The 15,016-nt window shown below is 53.3% G+C and overlaps 4 protein-coding genes across 4 annotated transcripts; 3 read left to right on the top strand and 1 right to left on the bottom strand.

Annotated features, from left to right (window-relative positions):
* The first annotated feature begins 530 nt into the window (after positions 1-530).
* On the top strand, positions 531-3,586 carry LAESUDRAFT_719159 (MFS general substrate transporter). The gene is made up of 17 exons (XM_040907575.1): positions 531-824; positions 889-901; positions 969-1,048; positions 1,108-1,156; positions 1,216-1,294; positions 1,355-1,382; positions 1,446-1,519; positions 1,578-1,646; positions 1,705-1,737; positions 1,799-1,840; positions 1,898-2,000; positions 2,074-2,241; positions 2,316-2,409; positions 2,478-2,663; positions 2,726-2,768; positions 2,826-2,888; positions 2,955-3,586. Exons 1-17 carry the CDS (start codon positions 732-734, stop codon positions 3,232-3,234), a joined length of 1,497 nt encoding a protein of 498 aa, XP_040770368.1. The 5' UTR covers positions 531-731; the 3' UTR covers positions 3,235-3,586.
* Positions 3,423-5,354, bottom strand: LAESUDRAFT_746306 (uncharacterized protein). Its single transcript, XM_040911413.1, has 3 exons — positions 5,049-5,354; positions 4,561-4,988; positions 3,423-4,508 (listed from the first exon to the last, which is right to left on the bottom strand). The coding sequence occupies exons 1-3, from the start codon at positions 5,259-5,261 to the stop codon at positions 3,506-3,508; spliced, it is 1,644 nt and encodes a 547-aa protein (XP_040770367.1). The 5' UTR covers positions 5,262-5,354; the 3' UTR covers positions 3,423-3,505.
* A 102-nt stretch (positions 5,355-5,456) lies between these two features.
* On the top strand, positions 5,457-7,581 carry LAESUDRAFT_689753 (protein kinase A regulatory subunit). The gene is made up of 2 exons (XM_040906033.1): positions 5,457-7,156; positions 7,216-7,581. The coding sequence occupies exons 1-2, from the start codon at positions 5,827-5,829 to the stop codon at positions 7,413-7,415; spliced, it is 1,530 nt and encodes a 509-aa protein (XP_040770366.1). The 5' UTR covers positions 5,457-5,826; the 3' UTR covers positions 7,416-7,581.
* Positions 7,582-7,939: 358 nt separating this feature from the next.
* LAESUDRAFT_753896 (uncharacterized protein) lies at positions 7,940-9,753 on the top strand (the record flags this gene model as incomplete). The annotated part of the gene is made up of 5 exons (XM_040911817.1): positions 7,940-8,000; positions 8,058-8,067; positions 8,124-8,282; positions 8,330-9,680; positions 9,739-9,753. 5 exons carry the CDS (start codon positions 7,940-7,942, stop codon positions 9,751-9,753), a joined length of 1,596 nt encoding a protein of 531 aa, XP_040770365.1.
* Between the last annotated feature and the right edge of the window lie 5,263 nt (positions 9,754-15,016).

Below are 15,016 nucleotides of genomic sequence, written 5' to 3'. Positions count from 1 at the left end.
GGGGCGCGAAGACACAGCGGTTCACCCCAGTGAACTGCTCTCTTCCAGACCGCGAGTGGCTTCAATGCCCAACACTGTGAGGCTGATGTTATGGATCCCCTAACAGTGATAATGTTCGTTAAACACAACACACTATGCGGGCATTTACAAGCGGGGACACAGACCCTATCGAGGCGGCCACAATGTACTTATCGTGCACGACATCAAGGTGGTCTACCAACTTCGCGGATTTGGTTCTGATCGAGCGGCCGATGCCACTGCAGCGTGCACGGTGCAGGATGCGGTGACTTTCGCACTAGCCTGCAGGGTGCTCGGCCATAAACCGTCTTGAGCCACAGACATGCTGGTCGTTGCTGGGCAGCAGCATACCGTCTAGTACGCACCTCTACACTGATAGCTCTAGCGTGCGGCCCGCTATCCATCATTATGAAGTTCGCAAATGTCCCATGTGATACGGGCGCCTGTCTGTGCGACGCCGTCAGATTGCCGCATGTTTTGTCTTTCTCGTGTCATGGATTCTCTGTGGGGAGGCGCCCCCGTGTCATTTCCGTCCGTATTGCGCGATTCAGAGTCGGACGAAGAGATGTATAAACGCTCGATGGAAGCTCGTCTTGACTCTGACAATCTCCTGCTTGCTTCGACGAAACCGGCTAACAGTAAAGTTGTTCGGGTGACGCTAGAGTTTTGTCACGATCTCGACAAGTGATATGTTATCATTGCGCAAAGTCCGGATGTTCGTATGGGGTGATATTCCGGAGACGAAGGCGGAGAGGGCACTGTTGCTCAAGATCGATTGGTTTATCTTGTCTTATTGCTGTCTCATGGTATTCAGTCTACACTGCGCGTCTGTTCGATTGCGCACGATAACCATTGACATGCTGTGTGCAGTACTTCACCACCTGTGAGCTCTCTTCCGTGACAAAGTATTCCTTTCGTCCGGGCGTTCATCCACGAACTGATCGACTTAGATCTCGATGGGAGTAATGTAGCAAATGCATATGTTTCTGGTATGAAGGAGGAACTTCACATGTATGGAGATGAGTACAATGTACGTTTGCAATCCTCCTAGCACCGAGCCACTATCCTAAAGGCCTACCAATGCAACAGAAAGTCAACACCATGTTCACCTGTGGCTACATCATCGGCATGATTCCGAGTAAGTTTCCCCTTTCTGCTCTCAGAGACAGGTTTTCACTGTATGCCTGTGGGCCACAGATATCCTCATGCTGCAAGTGGTCTCCCCACGCATCTGGTTGCCGACTACGCAGATTGCATGGGGTGTTTTCACTTTCTGGTATGCTGCCCGAAAAGGCCGTCAGTTTGTGGAAGATCTGATATTGATTCTCTATGACAGCTCAAGTACTGTGAAGACTGTCCACCAGGTTTGTCTAGTGCATCTTCTGTATACCAATCCACCTGACTGACACTGCAACCCTCCATTTCAGCTTTATGCGATTCGCTTCTTGCAAGGCATCACCGAAGCATCCACGTTCGCGGGCACGCATTATATTCTCGGATCGTTCGTGTTGCTTCTGCGAATGTATTTTGTGAGACACTGAACATCTATGTGCTTGCAGGTGGTATAAGACGGGCGAGCTCGGAAAGCGCTCCGGCATCTTCACCAGCTCAGGTCTGATCGGTACCCTGTACGTCGCCCTCTGCCTGGTGTTGAGAGGACGTCTTGACCGAGTTGCGGACGATCAGGTTCTCCGGCGTACTCCAGGCTGCAGTGTACCAGTCTGTTCAGTGCATCTTATATGAACCGAGATAGTTTTCGGCTGATACATGTGCTTTCCAGGCATCTCAACGGTGCAGATGGCCGGAGCGGCTGGCGCTGGTTGTGCGTCTTTACGCAAGCTTTGCGTTAAGCCAGTGATACTGAAGTGATGCTGCACAGGTTCATCATTGACGGTGTGATCACGGTACCTATCGCGCTCTATGGATTCCTCGTCTTCCCGGACGTCCCTGCCACCACACAGGCATTCTATCTCACCGAAGAGGTTCGCACGTCTTGATAGCCCTGTTTTTCTCCAATTCTCGACGTGAATTCTGATGTATTAAGTTGTGCTGCAGGAACGCCAGCTCGCTTGCACGCGCCTCGAACCGAGCAAATCCGCTAGTGCATTCGACTCAGCATCGAATTCGGAGAGTGCTCGCAGAATCGGCGCACACGGACGCCCCACATGGGATCTCGCGAGGAGGGTGCTGAGCCGCTGGCGGTGGTATGGATGCAGTCTGCTTGTGCGTATTGGCTTCCTCGCCTGGCACTGCAGGCAATTTTCCGTTTCGCTCACGACAAGCTCTACCACACACAGTTCGCCGTATCCGGAGAGACCGAGAGCTTTGGCTCAAACAACCTCATGGGCCAGTGGCTCGCAGCAATCGGGGGATACTCCGTCGAGGAAATCGGTGCGTCCCAGCTTCGTGTCCATCTTGCGCGCTGCGTATGACTGATCGCGTGCTCTGCAATGTGGCAGATTACTACCCGTGCGGTGTGACCGCCTTAGGCATCGCGTCGACGCTCGTCTGCGCGACGTGGACCGACGCGACACGCTCGCGCGCGCGGTGGCCTGTGCTGGTGTACATGTCTCTGGCGGTGATCGTCGCAAGCATTTGTTTATTGGTGTGGAGCAGCCCCACGGGACTGAAGTTCTTTGCATATTGTGAGTAGCATGCTTGTGGAAGGTCTTGAGATCTGTGCTCGGTGCTGATCTATGGACGGTAGACTTGGCGGGGGCGAGTTATACGGGTCAGGCGACGACGTTTGCGTGCGTATCTGCTATTAGACCGGAGATACTATAGACCTCTAAGGACCGTGTGTGCAGGTGGGCCAACCAGATATGTTACGACGATGATCAAGAACGCGCAATTGTCCTCGCATCTATGAAGTGTGTCTTCTCTTTTCTTTTGCACCCTCTCTTCCTCTCACGTTGCCCTCATCTCGCCATCCGCAGCATGTGGAACAATGCCATCAATGCCTGGTGGCCGCTCATCTTCTACCCCGCGACGGACGCTCCACGCTTCCACAAGGGCATGTGGGCCATGATCGGCACGGGCCTCGCGACGCTTCTCGTCACCTTCTTTGTGTGGTACATGGAGCGCAGGGAGAAGCGGATGCGCGCTGAACAAAGGGATGGAGAGCAAGCAAGACAAGAAGAAGGAGCGGGCGAGAAGAGCGAGAAGGAAGACGACGAGAAGAATCTGACCGGGGCGCTGGAGAAGGAGGTGTTGTGAGCCAGTACAATGTTCATTGTTGTGGTTCAAGTTGGTCTTCTTGGACGGGTTCTCGTTTCATTCGTTGTAGCCATAGAAACTTGCAACCTTCATCTTGGTTCTGAACTTCATTTCCGATGTGGCAAGCTAGCCAGTAAAGGACACAGCGAAGGTATATAAATTCCTGGCCAATCCGAACGAGCAAAACGAACGTTATCATACATATACAACAAGTTCGAGATCTCAGTACACATCGAAATCCATTATTCAAGCTCGCACGAGCGCAGACGCCCTACACGTCATCCGCCCAGTCCGTCGTCTGCACTCTGCGCATGTATTCCTTGACCCACGTCGGCCGCCTCTCGTGCACCTGCGTGAGCGCCCTCGCCTTGGCCGCCTCGTCCTGACCAGCTGTGCTTGCGCTCTCACTCCCACTCGTACTCGTCTCGCTCTCAGCGTTCCGCGCCGCTTCTATTGCACTCGCCTCCGTCCGTAAGCGGCCTTCCCGACGGCGCAGAGCCGCACGACGATGATCCCACACCGCAGGGTGAAGCGTCAGCAGAAGCAGCGCCACGAACGACTTGATCCTATGGCTGAGGCTCGGCGGACGTACAGGCGCTCCGGAATCCAGGATCCTCTCTTCCCCGCGCAGGTTGAGGCTCGACAGGCCATTGAGGACGGCATGCAGCTGGCGGTTCGCGCGCGCTGCACCCCGGCGGTGGCGGTTCTGCCCGATCGCGCCGTTCCCATGTTGCTCGCCACCTCGTACGTCCGCGGCGCCGTCTCCGCCCGCGGGCCGCCGATCACGCCGCTCGCGCTCAAAGATCATGCGCACAACGCCCCAGCCCTCGTAGAGGATCCACGCGCTCAGGATAAGTGCAAAGAATGGACGGCGCGAAGGTGAGAAGAAGTACAAGAGAAAGATTGTGCGGAAGATGAGCAATATGAGGGAGAAGAAGACGGCGCGGATGGGAATGGGTCGCAACTCGACGGGTGCTGGCGCTCCTGGGAGGTTGTTGGGATCATTCGGGTTCATATGAGGCACGTTTGGATTGGGAATCTGGCCTGGTCCTAGGCGGATCGGAGGTAGACCAAGTCGTTGTAGATGTTCATTGAGATTAGTGTGTGGGTTGACGGTGTAGGAGAAGCTGAACGAAACAGGTGGCGGAAAAGTGGTGGTCTCAGGAGGAGGCGTTGAAAGGATTGGGAAGGTGTAAGATAAGACCTTCAGAGCGTGTAGCTGGATAGGGGTGGGCGTAGCATTAGGATTAGACAGTGAGAGGTATGGTTGACCACTGTGTAGGGTTGATCAGCAACAAGACAGCTCATGATGGGAATCATACGCACTTCAAGGCAACTTGTTCGTACTTCAAACCATCCGCTGGATCACCTGCTGGAGGATACTCCATATCAAGAATGGCAGGCCAGGACCAGCCGTATGTCCGCAAGGCTTGTACTGCCAACAGCCGCTGCCGCTCAGCGTTAGGCAGTGCGGATAGGGCAGAAGGTGGAGGCATTGTCCCATTCATGAGGACATGGATTGCCTTCTGGTGCATCATAGCAACAACAGCGAGCGGAGATGTTTCAAGGGGAGAACGTGATCTCGATGTGGCCCTCTGTGACGCTGCATATTGGCGAGGGAAAGTAGACTGCATGCTGCTCGTCGCGCTCTGGGTGCTCGATCCTGTGGTCGAAGATGACGGCATCGTAGGCGGTGCGGACGTCCATGCTGAAGGATGGACTGCCAAATGCAAGGTGTGCGCGTCATGCTGCGACTAGAACAATGGCATCAGTATGCTACTCAAATCCACCGCTCCCATGGCGCTGCCACTTACCTTCCAGGTGTCTGCCACCTTCTCGTCGTCACTCAAGATGCGTCCCTTGTATATGAGCCGCTGACCATCTACGCGTGGCGCGCCGGTGCAGGTCTTGGAGATCTCGCGCTTGACGTCGCCAATGCTGGACGACTGGTCAACTTGGACGACAAAGGAGTGAGAGTAGGCCGGTAGCTCGATGCGGATGTCAACCAGGATGTCAACGAGAGACATGTCTAGAGACCTGGCGATCGCGGGTTGTGCACTGGTGGGAAGGGTGGCTGGAGAGAGTTGGCTGTCGCTGAGCGAGATGGGGAGCTCGCCGCGGCCGACTGAGTGTGAACGTGTAAGTACAGAGCCACGTGCTCTGCCGTCAGCGAGCGTGACTCCTGCGTCACCCCTTGTGACGCGCGCTCTTGAGGTGAGCAGCTCGCATCCACGATGGTGATCAACGACCTGGCAATTTGCTCGGGTCAACCATTCTGATCACACGAGGTTGTGTCCACTGCTCGCTCGCACTCGCCGACATGGACGCCGATCGGTCCCAACAAGCGTTGCAGCTGCTGGATATGGAAGCCACGTGGCTGCTGTGATCCTTGTTCTGCTGAGTGGCACGGACGCGGGCAGCAATCAAAGCAATCCATATGCGTCCTTGTAGTGAGTCCTCCATCTTTGTTCGCTCGACCTGAACACTTCGAGATCCAAGACACATCTCCCGCCCGAACAGCATTGCATCGCTCCGGGAACAACGCCTGCTCCTGCATAAGAGTCCGCACCGCAGGCGAGACACTCCACGATCATGTCCAGCATGTCCACCTTTGAATCCCTTGTTGCCGACCTCACTCGCGACGCTTGCCGCGTCCAGCCCAAAGATGCCCTCCAATTTTGTGCAAACTGGTTCCAATCTCGTCTCGAGGAACAGCGCACGCGTACCCGCGACGTTCTCTCCCAGCGTCCCGCTTCAGCGCGCGACCTGCCTGCCGACCACTACCTCGATACCCCTCTGGGTCCCACTTCTGGATCTATAAACCCGCCCAGCGTTTCACCCTTCGAATCACCGTTCCCTCCACCGCTCTCGAAGCCTCGCTCCTCGCTGCGTAACTCAATGTCTGTCCCGAGCCCTTTTGGCACGCTCAACGTTCCAGGCAATGCGCTGCTCTCTGATCATGGAGGCAGCAGAGACCGTGGCTCACTGACGCCTCCGTCGTTCAGGCTAGAGGAGGAAGATGAGCTCTCCCCCACCACCGTTTTTGCCAATCCAGACCCCTTCGCGTCCTTTGCGAATGGTTCGTCCTCATGCGGACACGGAGATTACTTAAATACCCTTGACCCGACGATCCTCGCGCGCCGTCCATCTGTCAGCGCCGAATCCATCGTGGTTGACAGCGAAGTGGACGAGCCACTTCCTGTATTTACAAAGACGGAAGACCAACTCCGACGCATACGTGCGTCGATCGCGAACAACTTCATCTTCCGCGACCTGGATGAAGAGCAAGAGACGGGTGTACTCAATGCGATGCAGGAGAAGCGTGTCATTCAGGAAGAGGTGGTCGTCCGCCAGGGCGATGTAGGCGACTATTTCTACGTCGTCGAGGAAGGGTGGCTGAATTGCTATATCCGTCCCGAGCCCCTGCCACCCGCATGGCTCACAGGCAACATCTCATCGGATGAAAAATTCTTACAGCCGGGATACCATTCGGAGTTCGGGAAGAAGGTCGCAGAGTGTCGGGAGGGTAGCTCGTTTGGCGAGCTGGCGTTGATGTATGGACACCCGCGGGCGGCAACCGTCCTCGCGATGGAACCATCGACGCTGTGGTCGGTGGACCGGATCACGTTCCGCACCATCATTCTCAAAGCGGCGCACAGGCGACGCACGATGTATGAACAGTTCCTCTCATCCGTGCCGCTTCTCACGTCCCTGGAGCCGGCCGAACGGAGCAAAATCGCTGACGCGTTGGTGAGCAAGGTGTACAAGGACGGGGAGGCAGTGGTGCGCCAAGGCGATATGGGCGACACGTTCTTCTTCGTTGAGGAGGGCGAGGCCGTCGTCATGAAGATGCAGCAGGCTGCCGAAGGAGAGACGAGGGAGATGCAGGTCGGACACCTGACAAAGGGCGACTACTTTGGAGGTATGGACGCGTGTTCCTGGATTGTTCGCATCAGACATCTCATACGTTATCTGGTTTAGAGTTGTCGCTGCTACGGCTGGCGCCACGCGCTGCAACAGTGAGTGCGATCGTCCGCGCAGACTCGTCAAAGCCGAAGCTGAAGGTGGCGGCGCTGGACGCGCCTGCGTTCACGCGTCTGCTTGGCCCGTTGCGGGACATCATGGAGCGGAATGCCGGGCAGGCATATGGGCCTGCGGCCGCGTCGAGGATATCGCACTAAGGGTGCGGTCGGAGGTGTCTTTCTTGCGTCGGAAGTATGTATCGAGCATGTGTACCGCGCGAAGTGTAGCCTATTGTGCCGCGCGTCTGCGGGCGATTGTCAATGAGGGTTCCCATCCTCGGAAGTTATGTAGTTCCATGGCAATGCGATGTGCTGCTCTGCCTCCTCTTGCCGAGCCGTCTCGATGCCAACGCGAGACGGAGATCACCCACGCTTCTGTTCCCACCACTGCCGCGGAGAGTGGCTCAAAGGCGGCCCTCTATCGCGCCCCCGGTCAATGGAGCTGAGGCGTGCACGATAGCACGTTTTTTTTCTCCCTCCCTTCCTTTTGTCCTTGTCTTCTCCTCGCTAGTGGCCCTGCGTTATCCTCCTACTTGTTCAAGTAGTGTCCGTCTTGACCATCGTAGGCTGCACCCCTGGTCTCCGGAAGATCAGGACGTCGAGGACAAGCCCACCTGCGCACAGTGCTCTGGCCAACGCTCTCCACACTCTTTTGGTATCTATTGTACGGCTCTGACCCCGTCATGAAAGGAAAGATGTACAAACGCGTGGACCGCGAGCACAAGCGCGACTTTTTCAGCAGTAGTGAGTCCTCAGCCCGTGTCCGTTGTTTTCTCGGCTGAGATGGCGGTATCACAGTAGGGCAAGATTTGTACGTGCTGCAAGCAATGGCTAGGTGACTTTGGACTCACGATGACGCTTTCGCAGCTCGTCGCTCTTAGACCCGTTCCCGCAAACGTCTCAGAGCACTGCGACAACTTCGTCCAGCTCGAGTACTAGCGTCAGCTCTACTGCGACGTCTAGCAGTGCTGCGGCTACATCGACGACGGCTAGTGAGTCCTCCACGGCGTCGACCTCGTCCACTCAGTACGTGTGCCCTCCCAGGATACGTCTCATTTACTAAACATTAATAGGTCGACGCCCAGCTCCACGGCAGCTGTTTCTAAGTCGACCGCAGCAACGTCCTCTCAGACCTCTTCTGCAAGCGCCACCTCCGCGAGCTCGGATTCGGTTGCTAGCACCACCACTCCCGCGACCTCCGCATCTCCTGCCACCACTACACCCAGGTCCAGCGCGGAAGCTTCCACCTACACATCGGCCTTTGCTACGACGTACACCTCGGATGGTCAAACCGAAGTCGCTACCATCACTACCACCTTAACCACTCAACCCTCCACCTCCGCGGTAGCCGATACCGCGTCTAGCGGCTTCCTCCAGAACAAGTCGTTATCGGTCGGCGTGATCACCGTGTGCTCGCTCGTCGGCGTCATCATCATCTTTGCCATCGCGACATATGCCATCCGCAAGCACAAGCGCAGCAAAGCGCGCGACGAGGCCATCGATTTCTCGCCATTCCCGTCCTCGGATGGGCTACTGGACCACAGGGACGTCGAACGGGACGGTGGGGCAGATGGCGGCGGGGTTCCCGGTCCCGGGAGAAGAGCCTCGAGGAGTAGCATCAACAGCAGTGGGAGCTTGCAGGGCGATCCGTCGATAGCGGGCGCGTCTAGTAATCAGGCTGGTTTGGGGGCGCAGGGTGCCGTACGGGATATGTACGAGCGGGCAGGATACCCAAATATGCCTGTCTTCCTCCCCGCGCCCGCCCCTGCACCGGCACCGTCCCGACCTGTCTACCCTAACCAGGCATACCAAAACCCAATGACGAGCCAGGTCCGCGCATACAATGACTACGGGCCCTACCCATCCTACAACCCGAACGCGGCCACCTATCAGCAGAACCCGATCGCCAACGCGTACCCGTCCATGCAGCAGAGCCAGCCACAGCCGAACCCGATGATGGCCCCTGGCCCTAGCAACCAGAGCAATATGAACGCACCGGTGCGACGGCCCAGTCTGAGGAAGCAAGTACCGCCTATGCTCTTAATCGACGTCCCTGCCACCCGCAGGGATATGGATGTCCTCCCGGCGTACCCGGGACCCGCTGCTGGTGCCGTCCCAAGCCCGATGTCGGCCATCTCGCTTAGTGACGGGCCTGTACAACCTGCAAACGTCGTGAACGCCGCGAACCCGCTCACAACGCCCATCGAGGAAGACTCGGGCCCGCCGGCGTGGAGGAGGAAGCAGCGCTCCTCGCTGATGTACTCGCCCGTGCAGCTCGCGTACGCGGAGAATTCGCAGCGCTCGAGGCAGTTGGATCCGAGCATTCCAAAAATGCCGGCCGCGGGACCAGCGCCGCCGGAGGAGTTTGGGAGGTCGGTTCCCGTGACGGGTGTGGATGAGAAGAAGTCGATCAAGCAGCTCACTGTGAGTCGCGAGTTTCGTCTTTATGTATATTGGTGTTCTAATCAGTTGATGGACACAGGTCCGGAACGAGTGAGCGTTGACTGCGCCTGGTCGCAAACAAACGTGTATTACGTATATCCAGCTGAAACTGATACCTACCCCCCCACGCACCCCTTTGATCCCCTGCACCCATTCTATCGCCGACATTCTCGCTCTCGCTCGGCTTATTCAAGCCGCATCGCAGGCATTGCCTTTGTTTTCTCGCCTATCGATGCTATCTTTCCCTTCCGACCTGCTGGACACAGGGAGGGCGTGTAGACCAAGTCGCACTGCACTCTGCAGCCGTTAGACACCGCTGACATTCTTCATTGATTGAACGATGCTTGCCATCCTGTATCTTTAGCATTTCTGTTTCCATTGTAACTGACGTTGCTGCCGCTGCGGCTTTTGCTTTTCGCTTGTGCATAATATAGATACCGAACAGAATAAATCTGTGACTTTTCGCTCGCGTACGATGGTGTGTGTACCTAGCTTATGTCAAAGATGATGGGCTGTTCTTGCGTCTTGCATCTTGTCCGAGTCGGAGATGATATTGTGGTTTTAGGCGAATCGCCGAGTCCGATTGGAGCAAAGTCCGCGAATCTGGATAGATCGCCCTGTTTGATCCATGGCTCGGACGATGTTCGAATATATATATATAGGAGTCGTTGTAAACTCAGTGGGACCGATATTCCCTGTTCTTCCGTCGCATGCCTCTTCGTTGAAACAGTTTATTACTATCGTAAAGTATGGCTAAGCGAACTTGCCTTCGTCAATGCCACTCTGCTTTGGCATGCTCAGTGGCCGCTGAGCGTTGAATATTTGAACGCTGAAGTACCGTCCTCGATACGGAACCTTGCAAATGTCGCGCTTTTGCACAACTAGAGGGGTTAAATTACTTTATGCACTAGTTCATCAATTGTCGAGTTCGTGTACACGGTGTGGTTAAACCGTATAGGATAACACATCCTCCGGCCTCCCTAGCCCCTCCTACACGTTCTGCTGAACATCAGCCATCTTCGATATCAAGCGATATGACACCGACTTTGATGCCATCCACCCCGCCTCCACATCTGGCACAGAATAGCTGTATCCGCTGTGTTATCGACAATCGTGAGTTCATCCAATATTTTTCGATCGCGCATGCCAGCAGCTTGCAATGCTGCACGTAGCATGATCTGAGACAAATTCTATCATGTCTGCCCCGGTGATTGCGATGCATGATGATGCTGAGCTGACAATCGCTTGGTCGACGCCATGCCTGTTCCGAGCCCGAGTTGTGCGAGTAAATAATCGATCATCTCGACGCGGCCAGGGAGGCACGATTATGGTGTTCAAATTGAAGATATCAGAACGTTGCTAAACCGCGCACTTGTCTGCCGAGACTGATTTCACTGCGAGAGCCGTGCTGTCTTCTTGGAGCGTCTCCCCTATGCCATTCAACGTGTCAGCAGGTACACAGTCGGGCTTATCAAGGATGCTTACTTATCTTCCCCCCTGCATACATTGTGCCACCTTCTTTGGCAGCGATTCAAGGTTCATAGAACGCCATACAATTAAGGCACACTCGGGGGAAACTCCATGCCGGCGCCTCGGGGGGAGAGGGGGGGGGGGGGGAATTCTCTGCAATGCCGGGCGATAAGGACGGTGCACGACCAGAGAACTTTTGCATAGGACGAATCAAAGCAGATGCACTCGTAGCGCGATGCAAGGGTGCGTTGGACTGTTAGCAACTGCAACCCCCCATCACAAAGGCAAGTTTTTTTGCGAGCGATTCAGCCGTGACATGGTCCCACCGAAGACAAGTTGCAGGTTTCGCGATCAGGTCGAGAAAGTATTTGCACGCCACCGTACTACGGATATGATCAGATGGCATAGTGTGGGGTCGCACTGCACATGTACATCAGGACGCCTGACGAAAAGCCGTTCATTACCTGCATGACACAAAACTGTGAAGTCACCACGAAGGTAACTTGGTTCAAAATAACAATTTCGGAGTTACATAAGCATTTTCCATCTCCGAAACGCGTCGATCGGATCTCGCATGACACGCCGGTGGCTGAGGCTCACTGTAGCCTGTCACAGCAACGACTGGACAACACAGCCTGCACAGATTTATTTTTCCACGGGAAACTTGATGGTAAAATGGTGAAAATATCTTAAGCCTGGATATGGAAATAGTTTGGAAATCAGGTGGAAACAATTGAATTATGTTACAATTGCTTCACCAAAACATATCGGTATCACATATTTTTGGACTGAAATATCTTCCTTTGGGAAATAGCTTCACTATTGCTGATATGTTTCGGTAAAACAATTTAACATAATTTAATTGTCTCCGCCCAATTTTCATACTATTTTTATATCCAGACATAAGATATTTTCACCATTTTTGCATCAGGTTTCCAGTGGAAAAATAAATCTATGCAGGCCGTGCAAGAGATCAAAAGGACTAAAAAGGAATGGTCACGTGGAACGTGCCACCCTGATCCCCCTAATCCCTAAAGTGGCTGAAGAGCCTAACACTTACTAGCTGGGTAGCAAGCGTATGGATGTGTGATAGTGTCACGGTAACACCGGACAAGAGATCAAAAAGACTAAAAGGGACAGTCACGTAGAACGTGCTGCCCTGATCCCCCTGATCCCAAAGTATCTCCCTGAACCCTATGTGGCGCAAGAGCCTGTTGACTGACTAGTCGATGTGGTGGGCGCAGAAAAGGGTTAGAGATATATGAAGGAGCTGGTGAGCTCAGTGAGTGCTACAGGTAGTAGATGAGGAGAAACAATCTGAAGTTTCGTCCCCTACATGGCTGGTCTTATATACACGTACAGCGAGCTATCTTACCTAAGCTACCTATCTACAGATATAAGCTAATGGCTGCACATGAAACAATAGGATGTCCGGAAGTAGAACAATAAGTGAGAAGATCGATGGTTGCCGCAGTGATGCGTGTGCACATCGTGCCTATCTTGGTTTCCCTTTTGTTCTCCGGTGTGAACATCGTGCCTATCTAGGCTTCTGGCTAAACTAATAGGAAGCGGAAGGCCGATGCCTAACAATAGTCCTTGTTTCCTTTGTTCCCAAATGGGTGCCTCTATTGTATCCTGGAATAGACAGGTCTGACCATATCATCCGTGGGTCTGGACCATAACATGTGATGTGGACTATCACCTGATCTCTACGTGTCGTGTCTGTGGCTGAGTGGTATGAGATATTGGTGAAGCACGTGATCTGTGGTGTGAGAAAAGTCACATGCAGACTTTGGTGGTGAAAATCTGTGACACTACCCCCCTCTCAAGGCTCATTGTCCCGAGGAGCCAAAACCTTTATTTCCCCTTCTAGTTGCACGCAACAGTTGATAGCTTCTGGAGGAAAGCCCTTCTGCATAATATTTGAAGATTATTTGGGCTATCCTGTCTCCCGGCTTTACCGAAAATACGAAATCCGTTGTGTTGATCAGTACGACCTTGAGTTCTCCGGTGTAATCAGGGTCAACGACTCCTGCACCCACGTCAATTCCTCTTGCAGCAAGTCCACTGCGTGGAGCTATTCATGTGTAAGTATGTTTGGGAGGGTCAATTGCAACTCCCGTTCCTACCACAGCTCGTGAATGCGGAGGGATTTCGTGCATTTCTGCTGCATAAATATCCCATCCTGCTGCTTCATTTGAGGATTTTTTCGGTGATTTGGTGAGGTCTGTCATTTTATGATACAGGAAGAACTCGTCTGGATGATCGAACATATTGATTCGGTGTGTGGAGATCGGTGCAACTTCATATGAGGATAATTCGAAGTGTTTTCCACCAAAAGTGACGACCCTGATTGGTGCTTTGGCTGCATCTGGATGTTGTTGGTGGAATTCTTGAAGAAGCTCGTCAGCGTTGGTAAGATTTGTTCGGGGTTCCCATGTATCGTCGGAATGGTCATAGCCTTTCCATTTGATGAGGTATTGGACCCGTCCCCTTACGACCTTTGAGTCTAGTATTTCTTCAACTTCGAATTCTGGTTCTCCTTCGATTTCTATGGCTGGGGGCTTTGGGGGTTCACAGTGTATGACCGTGTCTTGATGATACATGATCAACTTGCTAGCATGGAAGACCGGGTGGACCTTCATTTGCTTAGGCAGTTCCAGTTTGAATGTGACTGGGCCTAGCTTCTGAAGTACTTTGTAAGGTCCGAAGTTTTGTGTGCCTAGCTTCGCGGACTTGACTTTTACTCTGAGATCCTTTCCCTTGAGTAAAACTAGATCTCCGACTTTGAATGGGACTTCTCCCTTTTTCTCATCGAAGTACCATTTCATTCGTGAAGCTGAAACTTCCAATGCTGCCTTTGTCTGTTCTTGTGCCTCGGATCGGTGGGCGAATAGATGTTCCAATGAGGGATGACATATTGATTCGTGTACGTCTGGTGCCATTTTTGGATGTCGGCCATATTCGACAAAGAATGGGAAAAGTGCGGTGGATTCATGGGTCTGGTTGTTGTATGAAAATTCTGCTGTCGGTAGGTAATAGACCCAATCATTCTGTCTGTGGTTGCAGTACATTCATAGGTACTGCTCCAACACCTGGTTAACCCTTTCTACCTGACCGTCTGTTTGGGGGTGATACACTGTAGACATTGTAGATTTTATACTGAGCTTCTGGCAGAACTCTCGAAATAGTTTACTCGCAAATTGAGTACCTCTGTCTGAGATAACCTGGCGTGGTAATCCATGGAGTTTGAAGACCTCGTGATAGAATATGTTAGCGACTTGCGACAATGTGACTGTATCATCCGTTGTATAAAAGTGCGCTCATTTTGTGAGTCTGTCTATGACGACAAGTATTGCCGTCTTCTTTTCTCCCCTAAAGTCCATGGCTGGAGGAAGTTGAGTGATGAGATCGACTGTGATGATTTCCCATGGTCCTCCTGGTACCTCATTGGGTTGTAATAGTTCGTATGGTTTTTTCCTTGAGTACTTGTTGCGTTGACAACTGTCGCAACCTTGTACGTATTGTTTAACCATTACAGACATTCCTGGCCACCAATAATTTCAAGTAATAAGCTCCAATGTCTTGAACCTGCTGGGGTGTCCAACTGGTAAGGTGTCATGATGGAGTTTTATTAGGTCAAGGCATAGCTGTTGATCCTTGGAGACATAAACCTTTCCGCGATGGAGCAGCAGTCCATGCTCGAAGTTCCATTCTGCGAGGTTTTTCCCAAATTCGCGCTGTCCTGTAGTCAAAAGTGCATGATAATCCTTGGTCATCATGTCGTCTGTGAGTGCCTTCTTGATCCTTTCCAGTAGTTGAGCATCATCAACTTCAGATGCGTGAGC

Source organism: Laetiporus sulphureus, assembly GCF_001632365.1.
Source record: "Laetiporus sulphureus 93-53 unplaced genomic scaffold LAESUscaffold_1, whole genome shotgun sequence".
NCBI classification, from domain to species: Eukaryota; Fungi; Basidiomycota; class Agaricomycetes; order Polyporales; family Laetiporaceae; genus Laetiporus; species Laetiporus sulphureus.
The sequence above is the reverse complement of the archived record's forward strand: the minus strand, read 5'-3'. Positions and strand labels throughout refer to the sequence as shown.

Bases quoted from the DNA above. Each gene is read 5' to 3' on its own strand.
- LAESUDRAFT_746306 (XM_040911413.1), bottom strand. From the start codon at position 5,261: ATGTCTCTCGTTGACATCCTGGTTGACATCCGCATCGAGCTACCGGCC. The intron at 4,989-5,048 runs GTAAGTGGCAGC...CCATTGTTCTAG, and splicing joins AGGTGGCAGACACCTGGAAG to TCGCAGCATGACGCGCACAC. The intron at 4,509-4,560 runs GTGCGTATGATT...AACCCTACACAG, and splicing joins TACGAACAAGTTGCCTTGAA to TGGTCAACCATACCTCTCAC.
- LAESUDRAFT_689753 (XM_040906033.1), top strand. From the start codon at position 5,827: ATGTCCAGCATGTCCACCTTTGAATCCCTTGTTGCCGACCTCACTCGC. The intron at 7,157-7,215 runs GTATGGACGCGT...TATCTGGTTTAG, and splicing joins AAAGGGCGACTACTTTGGAG to AGTTGTCGCTGCTACGGCTG.
- LAESUDRAFT_719159 (XM_040907575.1), top strand. From the start codon at position 732: ATGTTCGTATGGGGTGATATTCCGGAGACGAAGGCGGAGAGGGCACTG. The intron at 1,049-1,107 runs GTACGTTTGCAA...CCAATGCAACAG, and splicing joins TGTATGGAGATGAGTACAAT to AAAGTCAACACCATGTTCAC. The intron at 2,889-2,954 runs GTGTGTCTTCTC...CGCCATCCGCAG, and splicing joins ATTGTCCTCGCATCTATGAA to CATGTGGAACAATGCCATCA.